The 25,877-nt window shown below is 51.7% G+C and overlaps 1 protein-coding gene across 2 annotated transcripts in view; it reads left to right on the top strand.

The window, feature by feature from the left end:
* The first annotated feature begins 19,629 nt into the window (after positions 1 to 19,629).
* Positions 19,630 to 25,877, top strand: part of CLMN (calmin) — a 111,499-nt gene continuing 105,251 nt past the window's right edge. For both annotated transcript variants that reach the window (XM_014790518.2, XM_004434242.3), the window contains exon 1: positions 19,630 to 19,773. In XM_014790518.2, coding sequence (XP_014646004.1) covers positions 19,692 to 19,773 — 82 coding nt within the window. In that variant the 5' untranslated portion in view covers positions 19,630 to 19,691. The remainder of the gene's footprint in view (positions 19,774 to 25,877) is intronic.

Here is a 25,877-nt window from a genome sequence, read left to right on the forward strand (position 1 = left end):
CATTATAAATAATAATAGTCTTTGTGCTGCCCGAAGAGCCTCGTCGTTTGCGTAGTTGATCATTGTCTACCCCTATGGAATATGTGCTTCGTGACGGTGGAGAGTGAGGATGCTGAGTCCTGGGCTGCACCCCGAGAGCCTGCCCAGTGCCGGCACACAGGAGGAGTGCAGGAAAGGTTTGGTGGTGTGAACACGTGTTCGCCCAGGAGCTGGGTCAGACCCTTTGGTGGGATCAGCCCTCAGTGGACACTCTCGCCAGTGTGCAGCCCTGCAGGCCCTGCTCTGTGCAAGTCTCAAGCCCCTGACGGCACCATAGATAGGTTCAAAGCTTAGCACCAATGACACCTCCTCCTGGAAGCCTTTCCATCCCCCATTCAGAATGAATCCCCCTGCCCTGTGCTTCCATGGTTCATGCTATGGGCCTTTATCATTCCACTGGTTGTGGCAGTCCCCTTTCAGAGGTCACTACGTCAATGACCTCAGTGAATCTCCCCATGGGGGAGTGAGGAGCCACAGGATGGCTGGAGCAGAAAAGCAACCACATCTGGATTAAGTATTAACAGGATCCATCCAGCTGCTGGGCTGAGCCTAGACTGCAGCGGGGGAGCGAGGACAGACAGGAGACTAGTCAGGAAGCAACTACAATAATCTCGGCGAGAGATGATGGAGGCAGTGAAGGTGGGGAGGAATGGCAGGATTATGGAATTGTTTTTTTAGGTACAACTGACAGAATGTTGTAGCAAAGGCTAGAGTACCCAGACACGAAGATCTGGAAGATGTAGGGGGAGCTGGTTGGGGAGGAAAAAGAAGGTCAATATGGGAGGTGTTGAATTTGAGACGTCGGTTAGACATCAGGTGGAGATACCAAGCAGGGAGTTGGATATACGAGATATAAAGCTGGGCATTGTCAGGGTCAAGGGATATATTAAAGCCAGGAGCCTGGGTGACATCATGGAGAGATGAGTGAGATAGAAAAAAGACCGAGGAGCCGATCCCTGGACTTGACTCCACGAGGCTGGGTGTTTGCACCGTGCCCAGCTCTGCATGCTCTAGGAGCTGCGGGAGGGCACGGATTTGAGCGAGACCCAGTTTCTGTCCTCAGGTTGCTCAGAGCCCGGTAGGGAAGATGGAGTTTGCATCTCACCCACAGATCCAGGAGCTGTGCAATGTGGAAGGAACTCTGACCCCGAGCCAGTCAAACCTGGGCTGGCACTGCCCCGCCCAGCGCACACTCCCACCACCACCCACCGCCATGCCTTTTCCCTCCTGTACGACTATCTCTGAGCCTCAGTTTCTGCCTCTGTAGAATGGGGACAGTTATACGTCCTGGCAGAGAAGATTCCAAGACATTAAGAAGAAAGAGACGTGCTTGCCACAAAGAGATGCTCAGAAACCTATACTTTTTATTATTTACTAGCACATTCCCCCCAACCCTCAGCTCTGAGTCCCAATTTCCCACTTAATATCAGTTGGGTTTCCAGAGGGCTCGGCCTCCAGGAACGGGCCTGGGGTCCTGCCACCTGGTCTTCCTCTGTGGCTGCTGCTGCCTCTTGCAGGCTGGGGACATATGGTGGCAAGGTCAAGGCGACGCTGCCCCTTGGAGTAATTGGAGATGACAGTGGTGTTTTGCGTCTCACAGAGACTGGTAGAGATCAGAGGCGGCACCACGGAGCTGCTGGGACAGGCAGGAATTCCCTGGCAAATGCCACCAATTACCGAAAATTGGCTGCAGTTATGGCTATTACCTTTAAGGGCTGCCTGGCTTTCCCCAAGCTGCTGGCAAGGTGCATTTCTGACAGCGGTGGTAAGAGCCGTCCTGGCAGGGCTGGTGGAGGGCAAAGAGAACTCCAAGGGCCTCCACCTGTCATGACTCAGGCTTCAACATGGATTACTGGCCCAAAGACAAGCAAAGCGGAGTCTAGGAATGTTCTCTGAGCAGATAGGAAGCAGGGGTCCTGGAAAAATACATGGGGAGAGAAACTGAGCTCTAGTGACCAGCAAGGACGATACCGGTGGGCTCAGGTCTCTGTCTCCCTCGGCTGCGGCTGTGTCTTGGCAGAGAGGTGGGCATCAGCCCTCTGCCCCCCGGGACCTGACCAGGGGGTGCAGCTGTAAATGGTGTGCCAGAGGAAGGAACAGAGCAAAGCCAAGGGAACCTCGACAGGACACAGGACGCTGAGCCAACCTATAGGGCCCCGCTGGTGTCTGATGCCCACTCACTGCCTTCTTGTCCTGGCAGCGACTTTGGTGTGAGGGTCCTGAGGAAGATGAGCAGCCAGAGGGTGACCTCCAGAGCAATGTGGGGCACATATCAGAATTCCAGCAGGCACCAGGGACAAAGGGAGGGAATGGTAAAGGAGCAAGTTATTCCTTCAAGAGAGACTCGGTGTAATGGAAAGACCATCATCTTTCTAGCCATGTAACATCACAGATCTGATCTCTGCCTCCAACACTTATGAGCTGTGTGACCTTAAGCAAGTTACTTAACCTCTCTGAGCCTCCGATTCCACATCTGAAGAGTGAGGAAAATAATACTGACATCAAAATCACACAAGATGGCACCGTAAAATGAGTCCTGAAATTGTTATTGCTGTTAATGGACCTTACTGAAATGTCCAAGGTTAAATGCTGCTTGGTGATCTGAGAGGGGTCCTAACTATTCAGTGTCATAAGAAACACAGATGCTGCTGTCTCTTGTGCTCTCAATCAGCTGGTCAATGGGGTCTAAATGCATCATCCTGAGACTAAAAAACAAAATAGCTTTGTGTTAGGATGCTTTTGGCTACGAGTAATAAGATGCCTAGTTGACAGCGGCTTAAACAATGAAGATAATTATCAACAGCTAAGGGAGACTACAGGGAGACTCTTCCGGGGTTGTTTTAACAGCTCAACAAATCAAGAATCCAGTTTCTTTCTATCCTTGGTCTCTGCCGTCCCCAACCTGTTGTCTCAGCGGGGCCCAGCTACATAGTTTACAGGGCCCAGTACAACGAAAATGCAGGGCCACTTGTTTAAAAAGCAGGAAAAAAGTGCTGTAAAAGATACTAAAATATAGAACGTTTTTCTTCTGTAGTCTGTTTCTCAACCTGTCATGGTGTTTTTATTTGCTATTTAATGTCATGCTTCTCACGAGGGCCCGCAGTCAGCTGGGGGTCCCGTCCTGCAACTGGGCATGCTGGCTCCTTGGCTCCTCTTCCCACAACCACAGGACTGACACGCCCTGACCCTGCTGGGGCCTGGAGCACCAGGAGGTGGGGAGCAGGTGGCTGAGACGCCTCCTGGGGAAGGGGGCAGGCAGTGGGAGGTGGGACCACATGTGAATTGAGGCTCCAAGCCTCCAGCACATGCTCCATCGTCCCATCAGACTTCACTCGCAAAACGCAAATTCAAAGATAAAATTATTCAGAATTTTAAGATGGCGACCACAGAGTACTAAATCCCAAGTGTGGGGCCCTTCAGAGTGTCTGCACTGGCCACAGGCCGGCAAAGCCACCCCTGACCTGGGCTCTGCACGTGACATCTTCATATGATGACGCCTACAGGTGGGAAGAAAGGGGGCTTAACCCACAGCCCCTCACCTTTTTTCAGGGAAAGAAATACCCTGAAGCCCCCCAGGGGCTAATGAGATAAAAGAGACACTTCTCCTGTCATCTCATTGGTCAAATTGGGTCATGTGGTCACTGATAGCCAAAGGAGTCTGGGAACGTGAGTATCTAGAATTTCAAGCTTCTGTAGGAGGAGGTGGCATGGTAGAAAAAGGCTGGGAATAGCTGCTGTGTAGACACTCAACAGTGTGGGCCGCGGGCTGGTATGGGAATTGTTCTTCAAAGCCGGCTCCTGTGACCTAGATTGCTTTAGGCTGATGGATCATCAGCTGTAAGGAGTTTAAATCCACCAACCTGCACAGGGAGGGGCACGGGACTCTCAATGGTTGCCAAGCAAACACGAGGCACCAGGTCCTTGCATACAATGCAATTCATTCTCACCCCTACGTATGCGATGGGTGGCGTTGACCCCACTTTTTGCATATTGGGACGCTGAGACTCACAGATTTAAGTAAATTGGCCTGGGCACACAGTACGTGAATGAAGGGAAAGGTGAGAACGTGAACCTAAAGTTATCTCACTCTGAAGCCTTGGCCACAGCCCTCACCTAGTCCAGTGCACACTGACCAAGAGAAAGTTCGGAGGACTTGCCCAAGGTGTTGGGGGCGGGGGAGGACTCCAAACCAGGCTGGTGGTCTTTTTACTCTATAGCGCCTCGATTCTTGAAGGGAAGGGTATGAGGGAATGGTTCTCTCTTGGAATGGCACTGCTCAGCCAATATGGCACTATTATTAAGTAAAATGAGGAAACCTGTCTCAGAAAGGTGTCCCCTTTTGCTGTTAAAAATATATGATGGACTGAGAACTTCAATAGCAGAATAGTTTGCTGACAGGAACAAAAGATATCTCATTAAATGTGACAAGAGGGTGTGTGGCCACACCATCCATGTGGCTGTGGAAGCGTTGAGGCTTCCGGAGTCTGCCTCCACAGCCCTGCTCCGGCACATTGGCCTCCATGCCAGCTCTGCGACAATGAGGCCACATGCGTCCCTGTCACCAGCCTTTACTCACGCTGCTCCTCCCCACTCAGAAGGCTCTCCCCAGGGCAGGACCACCCCAAGGCCAGCCGTGTGGCACGGTGGGAAGAGCACTGGCCTGGCAGCCTGGTGAAGTGGGTCCTCGTCTTGACTCTGCCACTCATCAGCTGCTTGACCCTGAGGAGTCACTTCCTGGTCAGCCAGAGTTCAGGGGATGCAAGCAACAGAAATCAATGTGGCTAAGTTATACAGAAAAGGGCAGGTCCAAGAGGGTCTCAGAATTGAAAGGAAAGTGAGTCTGAAGGGGGAATAAGGCTGCCTGGGGGTGGGGCTGGAGCTAGGTGGGGGTCCAGGCGTTAGGAACCAACAAGAGGCTCTCCTTAGCCCACTACCCTTCCTTCTTCCCCTGGGCATATCAGCCTCAGCCATGTTTAGTGCTTTTGTCCCTGTGCTTGAGATAGAAACTCCAGAGACTAAGAAATAGAGCCTCTGATGGGCTGAGCTGGGTCCCAGTTCCACTCCTTGGCCACAGGTTGTGGGCACCTTGATTGGTAATCCCACCAGCCAGCCCATCACGGAGAGGAGGCCATTCCCCCCACGGACGTCAGGGTGCTATTATCAGGAGGAGGGGATCAGCGTTGGACAGGAAAAATCAGCGGGCAGGTCTACTATACTCCCCCTTCTGGAGACTCAGTTTCCTTATCTGTAAAATGGAGACAATGACGCCCATCTACCTGGAAGGTGGTGCTGATTGGGTGCAACTGTGCGTGCCTGGCACTAGGCAAACAGCAGCAGTTCGTTTTATAGCCCACGGGGCGTCACAAGATCCAGAGACGATCCCTTACATCAGTCACAGTTACACTGGTTGGACGGTCATGCAACTGGAACTGGATAAGGGCTAGATGTTTATGGCTGCTCGTTTGTGTCCAGAAGGTGTTTCCATCCACTAGGAAAGGGATGGCCCAGACAGACGTTGATTTTCACTTAATCCTCACAGTCAGCCCATTTCCCAGCTGGGAACCGAGCCTCGGAGGCACTACGTAATCCACTAGTCGTGGGCATTGCTGGGTCCAGCTCAGGCCTATGTGGCTCTGAAGTCGTGGTGGCATTCACAGTTCGGGGACCATGCTGCACATCCACAGTGAGCAGCCTCATTCCCTGCTGGAGACACCGCACCCCTCCAGGAGGGCCTTGTCTGGAATTCCTCAATGAGCTTTAGGCTCCCTGGGCCCTACAGATGGTTCTGCTTACCCTCTGAAAGAGTGTTATACAGATTCACGTGAAGTCATTCTTGGGGTGAACAAGTTACCAGATGCTGGCATGTGGCCTCCCCCCCACTCTTCCTGAGAGGTATGAAGCTTTAATTTTTGCTTTTCTTAAAAAATAATGGCTCTGGGGGCAGGAGGACACATAAAATCAAAAGGAAATTATAGGCAACATGCAGGCAATTCTTGGTTCCAGATGCATGTCAACCTACCTCAGGAAACAGGTCCTCCTCACAGGTAGGGGCTGCCAGAAGCCCTCTTCCACTGTGGAACATCCTTGCGAAGAATTAACGAGAACTCTGCCTTCTCACCTGGGACCCATCACTGTATTTAGCATCATTTAAGAAACAATCCCCCCATCACTGCTGATTAAGAGGAACATCAATTTTAATGGAAAGGTGTTACCAGAGTTTGGCCGCATGCCCTAGCTGGAAAAGGTCACCCTTTCTCAGAGTGTCTGCATTCCTTTCCTTCCCAAATCAGGCCCGGGTGTGAGGGAGGGAGCCAGTCTTTCCTACTGAGTGGCCAGCCTCTGTCACTTCACAGGACCTGGGGTCCCCCTGGCAAAGATATCTGATGGCAAGAAGAGTCTACCCATTTGTATATGGCTGGGCATTAGGAGTGGGGTTACAGATTTTTCTGATACTGAGGCTTCACCTAGAAACTCTGGGAAATATGATAATCCCTCCCCCAACTACAAATCCCCCTTGCGTGGTGGTCCCTCGTGTGCTATTTCCTGACTGTGTGCATTTTCAGCAACCAAACAAATCTGGGTGCATGCAAATCGCAACTTGAAAAAGCAAAGAGAAATTGGACATTTGAATGGAGGTCCCATCCTCTTGGGCTGCAGGGTCTCTGCCAATCCCCTTACCAAAGATTCGCTAAGGCCAGGTGAAGACATGGATGGGTTTCTAGCAAGCAAGGAATAGAGACAGAGAATGGCCATACAGTACCCATCAGTCTTAAGTTCCTCGGAGAGATTCGTTCATGTTGATCTGATGTGTTGGTTATATTGTTGTATTTTATAAGTATGGATAAGATTTATTCTATAGTCACAGCTGAACATCCACACTAGTCACCGTGCCCAGAGCTGGGGACGGATGAGAAATAAAACTAATGCAGGAGATGAGCACAGATTCATTCATTCATTCATTTATTCATTCATTTCCCCAACCAAATTTAATGGAATTCCTACCGAGTGCCAGCAGCATTCTAAGTACTGGAATCCAGAGATGAACAAGACAGACAAGGTCCCTGCCCCCAAGGAGCTGTACCTTAGGGGGAACAGCACTGGGGGCATGGAGGAGAGAGAAAACGAACAGAAGCAAGTCAAAAATGCCAGCTAGTGAGAAGTGCTCACAAAGACAGACCAAGGGGAGTGAGGTAGTGATGGGTTAACGCCCATGGAGGTTACAGGCACAGAGACACATGTGTATAGAGTTCATTCTACTGGGGAAACTGGGCAGGAAAAACTTCCTAAAAATAAGTACCATTTTTTGAACACCTGTTATGTGGCAGAAGCCATGTCAGGTGCTTGATGTGTTTTCTCTAACCCATACAACAACCATGAGGTAAGCATCATTGTCCTACTTTGTAGATGAGGAAAACTGAGGTTCAGACCAGTTGAGTCACTTGTCCAAGGTCACACAGCCAGGTGAGGCAAAGTGAGGGTAGACCGCAGGCTGGTCTATCCCAAAGGGCATAGGCTGTCCAGAATCACTCTCTTTGTAGAGGTGAGGCCTGAGTGGAGTCTTGAAAGATAAGTAGGTGTTTACCTAGTGGGCAGAGGATGAGGGGGAGGGAAGGGCAGCAGAGGGTAAGTCAGGTGAGCGAAGATGCTGGATGTGAAACTGCCTGGTGTGGTCCAGGTCCTGGTGTGGTGACAGGAGCTCGGTGTAGCCAGGGGCAAGCGTGTGAGCTGGGACGTAAGGCTGGAGGGCCTGGTGAGAGCAGGAGCCAGTCTTCAGCGTCAGAGCCATGGAGGGTATGAAGCAAAGGAGGGACATTTGTAGGTCCCTTCCCATCTCAGCCACCTTAGCCCACTTCTCCATAGGCCTCCAGTCCCCAGCTGCCTGAGGCAGGCTGTGGGGTGTCACGGTATCAGACAGCACAGCCTGGGCTCAAATCCCATCTCCACCATGTCCTCCCTGTGAAGACTTGGGGAAGGGACTTACCCACTCTGTACCTCATCCTCTTCCTTTGTGACAAGGGGGCATAGGGTCACAGTGAGTTAGGTTTTTTGAAATACACTTTATTTTTTTAGAGCAGTTTTAGGTTCACAGCAAAATTGAGTGGAAAGTACACAGAGTTCCCATGAACCCCCTCCCCCGACACACGCACAGCCTCCCCCTCCATCAACAGCCTCCCCAGAGTGGTCCATTTGTTATAATCAATGATCCCACATTGACACGTCATCATCACCCAAAGTCCATGCTTTACATTAGAGTTCACTGTTGGTGTTGTTCATTCTGTGGCTTTGCACAAATGTATAGTGACCTGTATCCACCATTTATAGTATCACACAGAGTCGTTTCACTGCCCTAAAAATCCTCTGTGCTCTGCCTATTCATCTCTCTTTCGCCACTAAGCCCTGGCAACCACTGATACTTTTACTGTCTCCACAGTTTTGCCTTTTCCAGAATGTCACATAGTTGGAATCCTACAGTATGCAGCCTTCTCAGATCAGCTTCTTTCTCTTAGCAATATGTGTTTAAGTTTCCCCCATGTCTTTTCAAGACTTGATAGCTCATTTTTCATTTTTAGTGCTGAATAATATTCCATTGTCTGGATGGACCACAGTTTGTTGATCCACTTACCGTGGTGAGTTTTCAACAAGGTAATGCAAACAAAGCAACGAGAACTGCACCTCGCATATAGCAGGCACACAGCCGGGACCACTGTCTGTCTTTCGGGGCATCTGACAAGCACCCTGCAAGCCAGCATCACTCTGAGGCAAGTGCTACCCTCTTCTGAAGGCAGGTCCCCTCGTGGAGGCAGGACGCGAAGTGGAGGCAGGATCTGTGTTTTCTAGTCATCTCAGAGCCTCATTCAGCGGTGACGCTGGCCCAGTTGGAGCTGCGGCCTGACTGCTCCTCTGAAGGCGTGAGGCCACTGGGTTCACAGGATTCTTGAACTTGGTTCACCCAGAGAGGAAGGACCTGCACGGTCTGGGTCACCACATTTCTTGCACATAGTTCATTTCACCAGTGAGAAAGTATTTGCAACATCTCTTATGCTAATTAGCCAAGCCCTCTGGTGCCCATTTAGCAAACCATATTTGAGGTTCACTGTTCTGTGGAGCACAATTCCTGATTATGTTACTTCAAACACTTGCCCCGAGGGTGTAGGTTCAAATTAGCCAGCCCAGGATCATCCAGCAGTTTATACTGAAGCACAATTCTAAAGACGGTCATAGATGTGCAACAAAGGCTTATATGGTATCAATCCCACGCCTTGTCTGCCTGCCCCCTCTGCCACTCCCCTCCCTCCTGGGCCTCAGAAACTGGCCCTCCCAACAATTAGTCTCATTCCCCTGGCTGGTCACAAGCCCCTGCTGGAAGCTGAGCATGGAGATGGAAGGAGGGGGCTGGGAAGGCAATAAGGAAGGACAGAGCATGACAGAAAGACCACTGGCCTCAAGTTCTCACTTGTTCCCCACAAGTTCCTAGGCTGCCCTAATTTGCTGTGTGACCTTGGAAGTCCGCTCCCCTCTTGAGAATCGGGCTCCTCTCTTCCACGAGGGCAAAGTGCTAGTGTCCCACCCCCAGAGCTCCAGGGCCTCTGTCAGCTCCCGCTACCCCCAAAGAGCCCAGGCCCACCAAGACAGGACAGAGGGAGCCTCTCCCTTCAGGGGCGTGTGGTCTCACTGCGGGCATTGCAGTGTGGGGACTCTTGAGCCAGACCAACCTACACTGAGTCCCAGTGCCACCTCTTCCTGGTGGGTGATCATGGACACAGGGCTTCCCTGAGCCCCACGTTCTCATCCATTTAATGGAAATATTGATACACCCATCCTAGATTTCTCATGGGGCTGGTGGGGCATTCAACTGAGATTGTGAGGGGACATGTATTCATGACAATGTGGGCAGCGGATGGCGGGGACTGCTTGAGCCATGGAGATACTCAGGAGGAAGGGATAGAGGGGAAGGTTGCTTAAGGTGGGGTGGGCGAACCTTGAGCTGCCCATTGAAGGAACCAAGGGCTGAGCAAGCAGAAGAAAAAAAGTGGGAGGGCAGCCAGGTGGGAGGAACAGGGTGAGACAGGATGCAGAGGCTAAAATGAGAAGAGTGAGTTTGAGGGATGTGTAGGGCACCCAGCCTCCCAGAAGTGGTCCAGTCTATCCTCTGCCATAGAAGTGTCTCCATTTTTTCAGGGTTTCTTCTTTCCCTCCTTTCTTCCCACGTCCTCCCCTTCCTTTTTTCTTTCTCGTCTTTCTACTTCCTTCTCCAAATATTTATTAGATCCATTATGTCCCAGCCACTGTGCTGGGCACCGTGAACACACACCAGCCCCTGCCTGTACATAGTTACAGGGATATGGGAGAGGAGGATAATAGACAACTCACTATACAAATAGTCAGTCACAGTGGGTTGAGTGCCATGGAGGACAAGTTCAGGGAGTGGTGAGAGTTTATCAGGGAAGCTGATCTCTGTGTGGGGTGGGACAGCGTGGGAGTGGCAGATAGTTTAGAAGACAGGGCCGTAATAATTCCTCCCATCCAGAGGTGGAGTTCATTTCGTCACCTCTCGAATCTGAGCTTGGACATATGATTGGCTTTGGCTAATGTACATTAGCAAATGCGACACAAGCAGATCCTTAAGAAGAGCTTGTGTGTGGAGACTTGCCCTCTTCTGTGGCCCTTGGGATCCTGAGACCATGATGTGATGAGCCCAAGCTAGCCTGCTAGCCTCCACATGGAGGAGGACAGAGGTGCCCTCACCAACAGTGTGCCTACTGCTACAGATGGAAGGCCACCCTAGAGCATCCAGCCCAGCCAAGGTGCCAGCTCACTGCAGACACATGAGCGAGCCAGGTGAGACCTGCACAAGACCCACTATAGACAACCATAGAGTCATGAGCTAATTAATGGTTGTTGCTGTAAGTCACTACATTTTCAAGTGGTTTGTTACACAGCCAAGACTGACTGATACAACAGGGAAAGAGTTCCCTAATGAAGGAAAATCTGAGCTAGATCTGAACAACCACTGGGAATTCATGAGGGAAAGACTAAGAGAGGGTGGAGAATTCCAGATGTAGCAGTGTATACAAAAGCTGTTTGGCAGGAAGCAGAGCAGAACTTTCATTTTTTAAACACTTTATTGAACAGACACCCAGAAAAATGCACAAACTGGTGAACTATCACAGAGCGAATAAACACTTGTGTAACCAGACCTATATAAGAAACAAAACATGGCCAGCATCCCAGAGGACCCCCTTATGCCCTTCTCATCCACCACCTCCCTCCAAGGCTGACTACTCTCCTGACTTCTCTAACCATAGATAGAAGTGTTCTTGAACTTCTCAGTTTTGAACTTCATAGATTGTTTTTGAACTTTTTACCAGCAGAACCCTATAGTATGCTCTTCTGTGTCTGGCTTCTTTGCTCCACACTATGGTTTTGAGACTCACCCATGTTGTTCTTTCCTTCTCGTTGACATATTCCACTATTTATCCCTTCTCCTCCTGAGGGACATTTGGCTATTAAGAATAACACTGCTATGAATACTCTTGAACACATCTTTTGAGGAATATACGTGTACATTTCTGTTTAGTATAGGCTAGAAATGGAATTGCTGGGTCGTGGGGTCTGCATATAAAACAACTCACTTGAGGAGCTGAAGGGAACAGGTGGCTTGAACAGGGCGTGTGAACCCCCCCCGTAGAGCAGTGTGAACATGGTAAGGAGGCTGGTTTTCATGCACCATGCAATGGGAGGCCAGGGAGTGGCATGCTCTGATGACATTTAGATCCCTCTGGGGGCTGTGTGGGGAACAGGTTGGGGTGTGAGGTTGGAGACTGTCAGGGGACCATGGAAATGGGCAGGCACGGGTGGAGGGAGTGTAGGGGAGAGATGGTGGTGGTCTGGATCAGGATGCCAGCAGGGATGGAGACGAGGGCATGGCATTCTGGTCATCTAGTGCTTCAGAACAGATCTTAGTGGCTTAAAACAGCAGTGCGTTTCCTCCCACGATTTGGGGGTTGACTGGGCTCCACTGGGAGGTTCTCACTTGGGGTCTCTCATGCAGTTGTAGTCAGATGGTAACTGGGGCTCACGTCACCGAGAGCTCAACTGGGCTGAAGCTGAGCTCTTGTCTAAGAAAGCTGTTCACTCCCGTGTCTGGTGCCTGGCTGGGGTGGCTGGGGACTGGTGAGGCCTCTTTCTCTTTCTTTCTCTCTCCCTCCCCATATGGCTAGCTTAGCTTCCTCAGAGTATGGCAGTTTCAGATTAAACGGTAGCTGGCTCCCCCCAGTGCAAGTGTCCTGAGAGGCCAGGACAGAAGCCTCAAGGCTTCCTATGAGCCAGCCTCAGAGGTCCCAGAACATCACTTCCACCATATTCTTTTGGTCAAGCAAGTTCTTTGGTCCAGCATAGGTTTCAGGGAAGGAAAATTAGACTCTGCCTCTTCAGGGAGGAGGAGCACTCACCTACTGTGAAGGAAGAGTCGGTGGGAAGGGTTGATGGCGGCCATCTTGGACACTAGCTACCAAGGATGGATTTGGAGATCAGAGAAAACTGACAGGACTTGTTGCTGCCTTGGATAAAGGCTTCTGCCCTTTCTCCTTTGGAATCTACATGTTAAAATAAAATAAAAAATTTTTAATAATCCATTTGAACAGCACAAAACATACATAGTTTTCCAGCAGAGCCACACTGAGGCTTCTTCACAGAGATATATACTGCCATGTGAGATGCTCAGGGGTCAGCAGTGGAAATGCCTTCCAGCATTTCACACAAACATAAGAAACCTCCCTGTAGAGAGCAAAGGAGGGAGTTTTTTCGTTCCTGACCTAGCGGGGAAAACTTGCCCCTGGTGGTCTTATTTACCCGAAGCCAACAATTGGCTGAACTTATTTCCCGGTGAATCTCCAACATGAACTGTTCCACTTAGTAACCTTGGCCGGTTCCAAAAGGTCAAAGGCTGCTCACGCGGAGCAGAAAGATCAGACCTGGTTTCTGCACAGTATCTGGGGTCGAGTCCCTTCTCTGCCAACCTATGACCCGTGTGACGTTGGGGATGCTACCAAACTTCTTTTTGTTCTTAGTTTCCTCATCAAAATCAGGATGATAATAGTACCTCCTTCGAAGGGTTGTTGAGAGGATTAAATGAGATAATGCACAGCACTTGACACAATCCTCAGCAAAGAATGAGTTCTCAAGTCAATGTTAGCTGCGCAGCAGACCGGAGATGCACAATAAGTTTGTTGAAAGTGACTGGCCCATGCAGGCAATGTCTGCTCAAGGGGCTGGCCCAGGGACTTCATTTGCACTAAGCTTTGACTTTTAAACCACCCCGACGCTGATGGGATTATCATCAACCAAGTTTGCTTTCCATTCCAAAATATTTTTAAAAAATTACATTTCTGCAATGTGGCAGACACCTCATCTAGGGTATTTTCTCTCTTCCACAGCATTGCCATCATTTTCACATTGCCATCATCTCACACTTTGGGGGAAAAACGTTTTCATTATTCATTTTATTGGGAAATGCACACTCCTTAAATAGTGTTCTAATGCCTGCGAAAAAAAAAATAGCAGAGCTGTCCCCAGGGAAGCAGCCTTTGACTATTCAAACCTGGAAGAAATGAAGGACTTTATTTGTGGAAATTGGGACATCCGGTGCTGTCAACTTAGGGAAGCAGTTTTTTTTTTTTTTTTTTTAACCAGCCATCAACACCTCCACACACGAAAAGTTACTAAAATCTCAGAGAATACATTAATATTTTACATTATAGGTTATCTCGCAAGTTCAGGGGCAGTTTCTCTCTGAGTGAGGTTCATTTTAAGCCACAGAAATGATCTGAATCTTCCTGAAGCATCTCTTCTCTATATGCATACCCTTGACATCACAGCAATCCTGTCAGATAGGGACTCTGTGCCCCATTTCACAGACAAAAGCACAAAGGCCCAGAGAGGTTAAGAACTTGCCTGAGATCACACAGCTTGAACCTCCACTGTCTTTCCACTTTCCACTATACCACATGTCCTCCATCCTTTTGCTTGAACCTGGAGTCCTTCTGTTTCTCAGCATCTCTCTCTGCCACCAGCCTTTGCATTATGTCCCTCAGTATTCCTGGAGGGAGGGAGCAATCAATGGGGAGAATTTAGCAGGAAAACATCAGCAGACAGGCAGACACCTGGCATTCCTAAGTCACAGAAGAGACCCGGACCCTCTTGAGGAGCCTGAGGCTCAAAGAGTTTTTAGAGTTGCGGCTGGGTGAAGTTTAAATATAATTTGTTTATTCAGACATGCAACTACATTTATTGAGGACTTCCTATGTGTCCAGCATGGCACTGGGCTCTGGTAACCCAAAGATGAACTAGGCAGCCCTGCTTACAAGGCGTTCTTGAGGAGTTGGCAGTGAAGTAGGGGTAAGAGAAACGCACAAGCACTGGGAGAAGATCATAGGGACAGGTGCTGCAAACCTCCTTAGCCAGCCACCAGGTGTGTCACTTCCACTGCCCGAACGGCTGGAGAATCTGTCTCCACAGCCGCTACTCTGGTGTAGGCCACCACTGTCATGCACCTGTGTCACTGAGACCATCAGGGTCCCTGAGCTCCTGCCTACACCTCTGACCCCTTCTCCACACCACAACTAAAGGGACAATCGGACCCCATTTCATCCTCCAAAGGCTCCTCTGTGTCCTTATGACAAAGCCCAAATTCCGGAGCCTGGCCGCCTCCTTGAAGGCAGATTCTGGGTCTTGTCCATGGTTAGGTCCCGATGCAGGGCCAGGCCATGGGTGGGCATTCAACCAATGTTTGTTAAGTGCATAAATGAGGCCGAGGGTCTTTACCCTACCGTGCAGCCTTGTGACATCATAATGCAGACCCCTGGCCAGGAGATGTTCTTGGTCTGTTTGAAAGATAATCATTGGTTAATCTACCTAGGATCTACTATAACCTCTTAACTGGACTTAAGCAGAAATTCCTAAGAGTTTTTATGTGCTGACGAATGCTATGATTTTAATGGAGCTAAGAATTTTTAAAAATGTTCTGGAAACATGACAATACATAGGTACATATGACGAGTACCAAATTGCTGAGTGTTAGTCTGGCCCACAGCATAAGTCTGGACATATTTGGGATCGGTGTGGGTGGGCAGTGAGGGCTATGGGACAAAGTCTGGTTTGCCTTCTTCTGTGACCTCGGGCAGGTTACCAAGCAGCTTTAAGCCCCATCTAAAAATGATCCCGCCTAGTTGGCCTAATGAGGTCACTGTGAAGACCAGACGAGCACTGGCCGAGGAAGGGGCTGTTCTAACCCTAAAGGCCTGTGCACACGTAAAGGGTCACGGCAGTGACCAGGAAAAGCCACTTCCCATTGTAGGGAGCCCCCACCACACTCCTCTCCTGGAAGTGGCTGGGAGGGTACTCTGGGGTCATCTTCGCTGTTCCTATTCTTTCCCAAAGGGGCTCTGGGATGTGGAGACGCAAGCCTTCTGTCCAGATTATCTGCCTGAAGCCATCAGTCCCCATAAGCAGAGGCAGGAAGATCACTGGGCCAGATGTTTTAGAAATTCTTACATGGGGAGGGATGTTAGATTCCATGATCTTTGAGGTTCAGACTAGGGATTCTTTGCAACTCTCTTTCTTTCCCTTGGCAGAAGTCAGTTTTAAACAATGACAAGTGCAACTATGACATACAACTATCTACTGGGGCTTTGGGGAAAAAAAAAAGGAGGAGGATTGGCAATAGATGTTAGCTCAGAGCCGGTCTCCCTCAGCAAAAAGAGGAGGATTAGCACGGATGTTAGCTCAGGGCTGATCTTCCTCACAAAAATAAACAAACAAACAAACAATGACAAGGATTCTAGCAGAATTGGGCAACTTCTAGAAAATCAGTTTCTGGAAACTCCCAGGAAGCCAAGCCTTCAGGCAAAGCACTTTTCCTTCCCAAAAATAAAAGTGCAAAAGAAAAATAGTACTGTTAATTCAGGCAAGAGGGAAAATAACCCAATCCCCCTTGGAAGTCGCATACCACCTCCCCCAGCCAAAACTCCAGAACCAGGAGGCTGCACACGCCCGAGGGAGGGACATATCACAGCATGATACTTGCCTAGTATATACCCAGCAGCACGTCCTTGCCCATTGCCAACATGCAAACATTATCTTATCGCCTCCCCAGAAATTTACTTGGGCCCAGGACATGGGGGTCAACTGTCATTTGGTCCCTTCTTTCTGAGTTTAGGCCTATAATGAGAGTCATTCATTCATCCATTCACTCAGTATTGAGAGCTCTGTCTATGCCAGGCTCTGTGCTAAGTGCTCAGATAGAGAAATTAACAAGACACAGCCCTTGTTCTCAAGTAATTCACAGTTTATGGGGTGGAACCATCAAGTAAACATAATTTTAATGCAACGTGGAAACAAGATAGCAAGGTTCATGGGATATTATGAGATTGTACTGAATATTATGGGAATTGTATGAGACGGGCCCTCAGCTGGGTCTACGGCTGTTGGAGAAGGTTCTCTTGAGATGGACAAGATTGGGCAGGAGTAAGCTAGGTCAAGGTGAAGTGCACGGAGCAAGGGAGAGGAAGGACATTTCAAAGGGAACAGAATGAGCAAAGACCTAGAGGTGACAGGGTGGAGCCAGGACCTGCAGCAGTACAGCGTCACTGTATCAAAAAGTGTAAAACCAGGGTTGATGGGCAAGGAGGTGGCACAGGGACCAATGAGGGAGGGCCAGAGACAGTGAAGGGAAGAGGGGTGATAGTGACACATTAGTTCAAGGAATGTTCAAGTAGCTTTTATTTTTTTTAAAGCATTTCTTTTTTTTTTTTAATTTTATTTATTTATTTATTTTTCCCCCAAAGCCCCAGTAGATAGCTGTATGTCATAGCTGCACATCCTTCTAGTTGCTGTATGTGGGACGCGGCCTCAGCATGCCCCGAGAAGCGGTGCGTCGGTGCACGCCCAGGATCCGAACCCGGGCCGCCAGCAGCGGAGCGCGCGCACTTAACCGCTAAGCCATGGGGCAGCCCTCAAGTAGCTTTTAGAGGCCAGCCTCATGCTCACTGCTGGCTCAGGCTCCCATGCCATTTTAAAAACCACCTAAAATTGTCTTTCCACTTTGATGTAAAGTAAAGAAGTTCTTTAGGCTGGTGATCCAACATCTGGTATACAGTTGGTGCTCAATCACTGGTGATCATGGACCCCTCTCTGCCAGGGAGTTGTTACTGCCTATGCAATGTTTCCCAAAGATGCCAGGTTCCATTCACAGGAACAGTCGTTGTGTATGGCTGTTGTCACACGAACAGTTGTTTCAAGAACAGCTGTATTGTGAAAAATGGCCCATCCCTGCAGCTAACCTCACACCACATTGTTTAAAGCCCTCTGTTCCCTGAGACCCGCCTCTTGATGGAGAGGAAGGCTAATTCTCTTGGCTCTTTGCTTTGGAAAGAAAGTGATTTTCAGCCCAACGTAGCCCCACAGCAATTACGGAAAATAAATTGAAGTGTAAAGACAGGAGGTGCCTAGCGGATGGGGCAAAATTAGATGATGCCTGGCTACTAAGTCCCGTGCTTTGCGGACACAGAAGCAGACCCTGCTCCCTGGAGTGTGAAATGACCACCTGCTTTCAGATCAAATCAGGGAGAAGGCAGCTCCTCCCTCAAGCCCGAGGGCACGCGCCCAGGCACCCAGGAGCCCCCAGCAGCATCACAGATGAAGAGAGCTGAAGCAGACTGAGGACTCCTGGAGGGGACCTCAAGAGGTTAAAAAAGAACTTATTGGCTTTCCGTCTGATTGTAAAACTATGTGCTTATGGTGGGAAACATGGCAAATGGAGAACAAAGAGAAAGAAAAAGCAATCTAGAGCTTCCCACCTTGACATTATATTCCTGTTCATCCTCTGGATAAACTTCCCCACTGGAGTGTCAGCTCACGCGGGCTGTGACATCCTGTCCCTGGCTGTGCCTCCAGTACCTAGAAGAGGGCAGCACACAGGAAGCCACCCGGAGCCTGTCTCCACTGAGCCCCTATGCAAACTGCTGTCCCAGTCCTGGCTCCCTTCATTCTTCAGGCTCAGTGCAAACGTCAGTCCTCAGGGATCTCCCCTGGGCCCTATCCCCCGCCCCCCCAGTTATTTACCTCTAGTTGCTTTTCTCCTTTCTAGAACACACTTCCACCTGTAATTATCTAGTTTCCTTGTTTCTTGGTTCCCCCTGCCCTCTCAATCTACCTGAAGGTAGACTCACTCACCTTAGGGCCCTGCCTCAAGGGCACAGGTCTGCTTAGGGCTCCATAGTCACCTGTTAATAAGGGAGTAGCCCATCTAGGTTTCTAGTATTTCGGTACCATGAACATGGCAATGATGAATGAAACCCAATGTTTAAATGCTCAGCCAGCCCTGCCCATATTCTTCTCTTGGAATATCCCATTTAAAAGCCATTTTCCGTGTGTGTGTGTGTGTGTGTGTGTGTGTATGTGTGTGTGTGTGTGTGTGTGTGGAGGGGGGCGCTATGGAAAAGCTCAGAGTACTGAGCTGGGGGCTGGGACCTCGAGTCCCTAACTTACTCCTCAGCCTTGGGCAAATTTCAGAGCCTGACTTTTTCCGCGTTTGTAAAACCAATCAAGACTCTGCCTGGGGTATGAATTGTGAGCCCCAAACAAGATAAGATCCTGGAACTCTCAAGAGTTTAAAGCAACAGTGAAGAAACACATACAGACACACCCCACCAGAAAGGCCCATACTCATTTTCGGTAAAGCCCCAGAGAGGGCTACTTGGAGATTCAGTGGCCCAGGACTCGATGGGGTCCCCGAGCTCCCAGGGAGTTGGCTGCTTCTCCCTCCTCCCCAGAACGTGGGGTCATCTCATCTGTGGACTGGATCCCCGCGGAGAAGGTTCCCAAAATCCAAACTCAGGGAAGAAGTCCTCATCACGGCCCCTCAATTTGGAGACAGACGAGAGGCTCCCCTGACTCCATCTCCAGGCTCCTTCGCCCCCTCCCCAGGCCCTCACAGCTCCCTCAAGGCGCCCTCAGGCCCGGATGGCGTGGTTTGGGGCCCTCCCCTGCGCAGGGGGCCGTCACTCTGAATCGCGCGGGGCCAGGGGACGTGGGGTAGAAGGGTGTGTGTGGGGGTTCGTACCGGGGACAGGGGGTGGGGGGAGACGCTGGGAGTGGGGGGGGCGGGCCCTCCTGGACCAGGTACTGGGACCGCGGGCTCACCCCCTCCCCGGTTGCGTCACCCCTCCCACCGCCCCCGGAGACATCACAATCTAGGGGCCGGGACCCCGCGCCGCATCACCGCGCGTCTGCCACCAAACAATCCAACCAAGAAACACCCCGGAAAAAAACAAACCGGCCTGAGCCCGGCCTCCCGCCCCCGCCCCGCCCCACCCCTCGCCCCCCGGGGCCCCCGCCCCCGGACGGGGGAGTGAGCGCGAGCCGGGCGCCCCGCACCCGCCGCCCGCGCCCCGCGCCCGCCCGCTGCCCGCCCGCGGCGGGGCGGCCCGACCGCGCGCCCGCCCCGCCCGCGCCCCGCCCGCGCCCGCCACCTCCGGCTCCGCGGCGCCCTCGCCGGTGCGTGCCGCTCGCGCGCCCGCCCGCCCGCCCGCCCGGCTCTCCGCGCCCGCCGCCCGCGCCCGGCCCCGGCGCCCCGGGCCTCCCGCCCGCGCTTCATGGCTGCGCACGAGTGGGACTGGTTCCAACGGGAGGAGCTCATCGGGCAGATCAGCGACATCCGAGTCCAGAACCTGCAAGGTAACGTGCCTCAGCCTCCCCGGAAAGGCACGCCCGATCGATCGGGGTCGCCCCGGGAGCCGCCCCACACCGGGCAACTGCGACCCGCGCCGCCCTGCCCCGTCCTGACCCCGCTCCTCTCACTTAGGGGGGAGGAGGGTGAGACACCCGCCCCCAAACCCCAGCATTGCCGCCCCTGCCAGACTGTCCAGGGGGTGGGGAGGCACACGTGTGTGTGTTTGTGTGTGGGGGGGTCCCATGTTCCTTGGGGGGACGTCACGACTGCCCCTCCAGCCACAGCTACGACTTTGGAGAAGTTTGTACATGGGCTCTTGCGGGCGCCGGCCCAGGTCAGGGAGGGGAGGAGAAAGTGCGACTGTGTGTGCGTGTGTGTGTGCCCGTGAGTTCGCACACTTCCTAAGTACCTCTGAGGCTAGGGGAATTGAATGGGGGGGCGGTGCCTTAGGGGCTGGGCTGGGGAGAAGGGGGCCGGCGGCGCAGATCGGTGGGGGAGCCACTTTCCGCAGAGAGCTGCCCCTCCCCTGGCCCGGGGCTCCACTGGGGAGTGGGCGAGGGGCCCGCCCGCTGGGGCGCAGGACGCTGGCTTGAGAAGGTGAAAGAAACTCGGGTGGCCCGCGCGTCTGACAAGGGCTGGGGGTAACGCCCGCCACAGATGAAGTGTATCTTTCCAAAGACTTTATTCATTGTGGAAACTTAGAAAGCACAAAAATATTTAGAGGGAAAAAGTCACCCACAATCTCGCCGCCTAAGCCACCCACCCACCCAAAGAAAGCTGCTTTTCCCGGAGGTGTGTTTGCAGGCTCTCTCTTCGTTTGTGGGCTTTGCAGAACTGGACAGAGTTCCACTTCCGGCCTCTCTTCATGCACATAGACCCGGGCAGGGCAAGTTTCTTTAGCAGCTTCCCCCTGCAGCCTTGGGTTTCTAGAGATTCCAAGGCTGGCGGGGGCGGGGCCCAGAGAGAGCTGAGAGGCCTGGACAGAGGGTGATGGGGCTGTGGGTGCCCCCCAGCAGGTGCACTGCCTTTACTGCTGTAGGGCAGGGAGCCCCAGCGGGCAGCGTGCAGGCTTGGGGGTGGCCGAGCAGTCAAGTTTAAACATTACCCCTGATAGAATGTTTCCTGGGAGCCCACGTGGAGCTGCTCCACCCCCAGGTGGGGCGGGGACAGTGTAGGCAGAGGTGACCTGAAATGGGGGGAGGGGTAGCCTAGTGCAGTGGGCCCTGGAAACTGAGTTTGCTCTGTGCTCCCTGATCTCTTCTGGCTGAAATTTGTGTAAAAAGAGGAGGATTGGGCTGGAGATGTTGAAAATGATCCCTTTTGTTAATAAGCCTTGTGCCTGGATCCTCTTGCCAGAAAACTGACATCCTATTTGGGGGTGGGCATCAGTCTCTTTTGCTGAGATGGCATCTGGTTTGGGCTGTCATGGGGTGTGTGTGTGTGTGTGTGTGTGTGTGTGTGTGTGTCTGTCTTAGGCAACCAGTGGGTGTTTAATAAACACATACTAACCAATGCTTGGTGCAACAATTTCCTACATTCCTCTAGGATCAGCTCCCAGTGTAAAGGAGATTGACTTTTGTGAAGGGAGGCTCAGCAATAAGGGCAGTAAGTTACACCTAGAACTGTGAGAGAAGGCTTCACCGAATGGGGACAATTCGAGATGGGTCCTGAAGGTTGGGTAGGAGTTCACTGAGTAGACACTTCTCTCTCAGCTGCTAGTGAACTGTCCTCACGTTTAGGCAATGCCAGTTACAATTTGAGCATCAGTGGGCTTTGCTGTTTAAAAAAATATACTTTTAAATTTATATATGACTTTGTATATATATATAAAATTCATATATTTATAAATATTCAAAACTTTATAAACCTTATATTTATATATATGATTGTATATATGTATATAAAATGTGCATTAATCTTAAGTGCAAGCCCAACCAATGTTTACATATGGATACACCCATGTAGCCACCACCCAGATCAAGATGAGAAGATTTCTAGTACCGTAGATGGGTGCTTTGTCTCCCTTCCCAGTCAGTAACAGCTCCCTGACCTAACTAATATTCTGGTCTTTATTACTATAGTTTTGCCTCTAAAACTTCATATAAAATTGAATTGTACAGTATGTACTTTTTTGAACTGGCCTTTTTGCTCTATATTAGGTTGGTGTGATTCATCCATGTTCTTGCCTGTATCAGTAGTTCCTTTTTTTAGAGTTTTCATAAAAACGACTTTATTGAGGTATAATTTACCTATCATAAAATTCACCTGTTTTAAGTTTACAATTCAATAATTTTAAATCTGCACTTAATCTGCAGAGCTGTGCAAACATTGCAACAATCCAGTTTGGGAACATTTTCATTACCTGGAAGAGATCCCTAGTGCCCAGCGTATCCATCAGTGTCAGCTCCCAGCCCCAGACCCACAGAATGCGTAGTTCCTTGTTGGCTGAGGACTCTTCCATCGTATGGACGTACCGCAGTCTGTTGGTCTGGTCATTGGTGAGGGATGTTTGGGTTGTTTGCAGTTTGGCGCTGTTGTGAACAAATGAAGCTGTTAGTCTTAGGGGGACACCAGCACTGTGGGGTTGCTTCTCTGCCCAGCATAGCTGAGAAGAGGCTGGGAGCGGAGGAGTGGGCAGGAATCTGTCTTCTTTCTTCATTTTTCCCTTGGCATCTCTGTCTCTTGACTGGATGCTTAGCAGACATTTTCTCTCCTTGTCTCTGTGGTACTCAGGAAGTCCCAGCCAAAGGGCCAAGTGCAGAAGGCACCCCTCTCTGTGCTTAGAGCATCTGCCCAAACCAGCTGGTGGGTGTCCAGCCCTGGACGTGTCTGGATGACCAGCTGTGCGGGCTGCGGGCAGGGCCCTTGTTCCTCTGAACTCGGCGTGGGTGGTACTCAAGGGAGGCAGGAGGCATCCAGGCAGAGGGCTGTGTTTTAGGCTGTGTGCTTCCTTAGAGCACAGGCAGTCACAGGTGTCGTGGCGATGGGGACAGTGGGGTTTCACAGACCTGTAATCGTAGGGACTGAGGAGGGTTCCCAGCCTCCATCTGCAGGGGGCGGCTGCATCATGGCCATGGTTAGGCGGTCATGGTCAGGCAGTCCTGATTCTTTTCAGAAAGCCTTGACTCTCGTGGTCCTGGGACCAGCTGCTTCCAGGGTCAGTCACGAGGACATTGCATGTCAGGGAAGAAGGGTTCAGTAATGCATCTGTATCTTTACTTCTCTCTATACATCTATCTGTTTAAATTGACTTGGAGATAGGTTGGCCTCTGCTCACTTGCTCGTCTGAAGCCTTTATCTACGGCCCTGACTGTGGAATTCTGGAATCCGTGCAGCTATGATGGTGATGTCACCAGATCACCCCCCACGGAACATTGGAATGAGGACATCCAGGCCTGTCTGGGGTCACGGTGAGCTGGGCAGAAAGCATGGCCTCTCCCAGGAGGCCTGTCACATGCCTTGCTGTACCTGACACACGGGCAGGTGAAGTCGTCCTGGATATGTTCACTTCGATGGCTCATAAAGATGTTTGTAAATGGACCCTCCAGCAGAGCGTGGATGTCCTTCTGGGCAAAGGCTGCCTGTGCCACCCTCACAGTGTCCCTTGTGAGGAAACGGGGGCGGCCCAAGCTGTTGACCTTTTCGGAGAGGAGAAAACGGAATTGCAGGATGCTGGCAGCCTTCACCTAGTGGCCCCCGCTTCCTTGGAGACACGTGGGGTAGAACTGAGGTTGGAGGCAGTTGGTTAATGGGTCTGTGCCTTAGTTCTCTGCCTGGCTCTGGGTGGCAAAGCTCTGGCCCCTTTCCGATGACAAGGTTGCTTCGGCTGTCCCCTCTTTCTCTTTGACTTGGCCTCGGGGTCCAGCTGAATGCCCCAGCAGTTCTGGGGTCACTTGACTGTGGGTCAAAGGGGAGTGTTGGGCCAGGATTTGGAAGACAGTCCTGTTCATGTAGGAGGCCTCCACCACCCCAAAAATCCACAGCCCTTCTCTGTCCAGTGTAGCAAACCTGTGCTGGGCACATAGCATCTTGCAGACACCAGGGCCTGCAAAGCTGGTTCTCTTCCCTGCCTCTAAGGAGCATGAAGACGTCATGGGCACCCAAGCAGACTGGGCTTGAATTTTCTGCTTCTAGCAGCACAGACTTCAGTTCCATTTGAGGCTGTCTCCTGTTGCTCTGGTGCCCGTTGGGTCTAATGCTATGACCCCTGACCTCATTGTTCCGGAGCACCTTGGCTAGGCCCTGGCACCGGAGTTGGAGCTGGACGGAGTCAGGTGGGCTGGGCAGACCTAAGGCTGTTCCCACTGCTGCTCTGGGGGAGCCAGGCGGGGTGTCCACTGCTGCCAGCTGGGCGGTGCTGGCTGGTGCTCCCTAAGCGGTGTCTCCACCCCAGCCTCAGTGTCTCCCTCAGTCAGAATTTGTTGGGAAGAGCACCTCCCAGGGTCAGCAAATGGGAGCTGCGATTTGGGGCACCTGGATTGAATGCCAAACAGAAAGGTGACAGTTAAGCTGACTGAGAGCAGCCTGCGTGCCGGGCATGGCACCGACTGCTCCCTTTAGTGTTTTCCACGAGCCTTTGAGGCAGGTGCTCATTTCAGAAGAGGAGGTGAAAGGATTTGCTCAAGGTCACAGACTTGTAAGTGGAGCTGGGATTTGAACCCAGGTCAGACTAGGCCCACACATCCTCGCGCACTCAGTCTGTGAGTCGGGTGCGATGGGCGCACAGGTAAAGGAGCTGGTGGCCTCGCGGCTGGGAGCGGGGAAGGCCTCTCAGAGGAAGGGGTGTTGGATTTGGACCCTGAGGGCTAAGCAGAAACCTGACTGATGAATTGCACATTGTACGGTGTAGAGCTTGGAATGCCTGAAGGCAGGCCCGGGGGCAGGACAGTGCCTGTGTGGGCAAGAAGATTGGCCCTTGCCGTGGTGTCCACTTTCTCCTTCCATCCCACTGGCTCAGGCCCAGGCACAGGCCCTCCTCAGGCTTGCCTGAAGTGACCTCTTTATGGCTCTGGGCCTTGTGTCACCTCCTCTATTCTACCCATCACCCAGCCACTCAACACACGTCCCTGCTAATCCCTTCGTTGCGTCTCCACGGCCAAAGTGTGGGCTTAGGGCAGCTCCTTGGTCCGCCCCAGGGCGAACAGCATCGTTGTCCATGAATGCTGTGATGGGAAAAAGTTGTGCTGCACCGCTGATGAGCTCAAGTTCAAGCCCCTTAGCCTGGTGTGCGAGACCCTCTGCGGTCTGGTTCAGGATGCCACACCAGCCTCCTCTCGCACAACTCCCCACCCCCTCCTTGCCGCCAGTACCCGCCCCTCCCGGTTCCCATCCCCATAGCGCTGGACCTCCTGCGCATACCGCAGTGGGATCAGGGACGTCGCTGTGGTCAGAGTTATCCAGCACCCAGAGAAGAGGAGGAGCCGAGGAGGAATCTGTCCTGCTTCTGCCTGCCCCGGATCTTGGAGGGCACAGCAAGTGCGCTGGAGGTTTCTGTATAAAACCAAAAAAAAACCAAATGCAGAGGTTTCACATCCTCCAGGAACTTGGTGCCTATTAGTGCCCTGGCCCGGGGCTGTGTGCTTGGTTCTAAAACATGAATCATCGTGGAGAACATTCCTTTCAGGCCCCCAGCTGGAGTCAAGCTGCAGGCTTTGAGTTAATTCTGGATTTTGCCCACAAAAGGCCGTGTTCCAGTCTGGGCTCTATCCCTAACTCGGGATGTGGATTCTTCTTGAGGGGCCCCTCTAGGTGGAGCATACTGTGCAGCCGGGGAAGCCACAGCCAGACCTGGGCAGCTGAAGGCCTGGGGGTCTGGGTCCAGGCTTTGTTGCTGACTTGCTGTGGGATCCTGGGAAATCTCTTCCCCTAGCTGTGCCTCAGTCTCCTCATCTGCAAAATGAGAGGGTTGCACTGTCAGGGGCTCAGATGGGCCCCCTGGAAGGTAGCAGAAGGAGTGGTGGGACCTGGACAGAGCCTGCCATCTGCGTCCCAGTCCCTGGCACACAGGATCGGGCGGCGGCGTGGACTCTGGGTGCCACTGAGCGTGGCTGGCTGCCTTCCTGGATTCTTTTCACTGTCAGGTGCTGGAGACTCATTGCCACTAAAGGTC

This window comes from Ceratotherium simum, chromosome 24, assembly GCF_057802395.1.
Source record: "Ceratotherium simum simum isolate JZ-2026a chromosome 24, ASM5780239v1, whole genome shotgun sequence".
In the NCBI taxonomy this organism is placed as follows: Eukaryota; Metazoa; Chordata; class Mammalia; order Perissodactyla; family Rhinocerotidae; genus Ceratotherium; species Ceratotherium simum.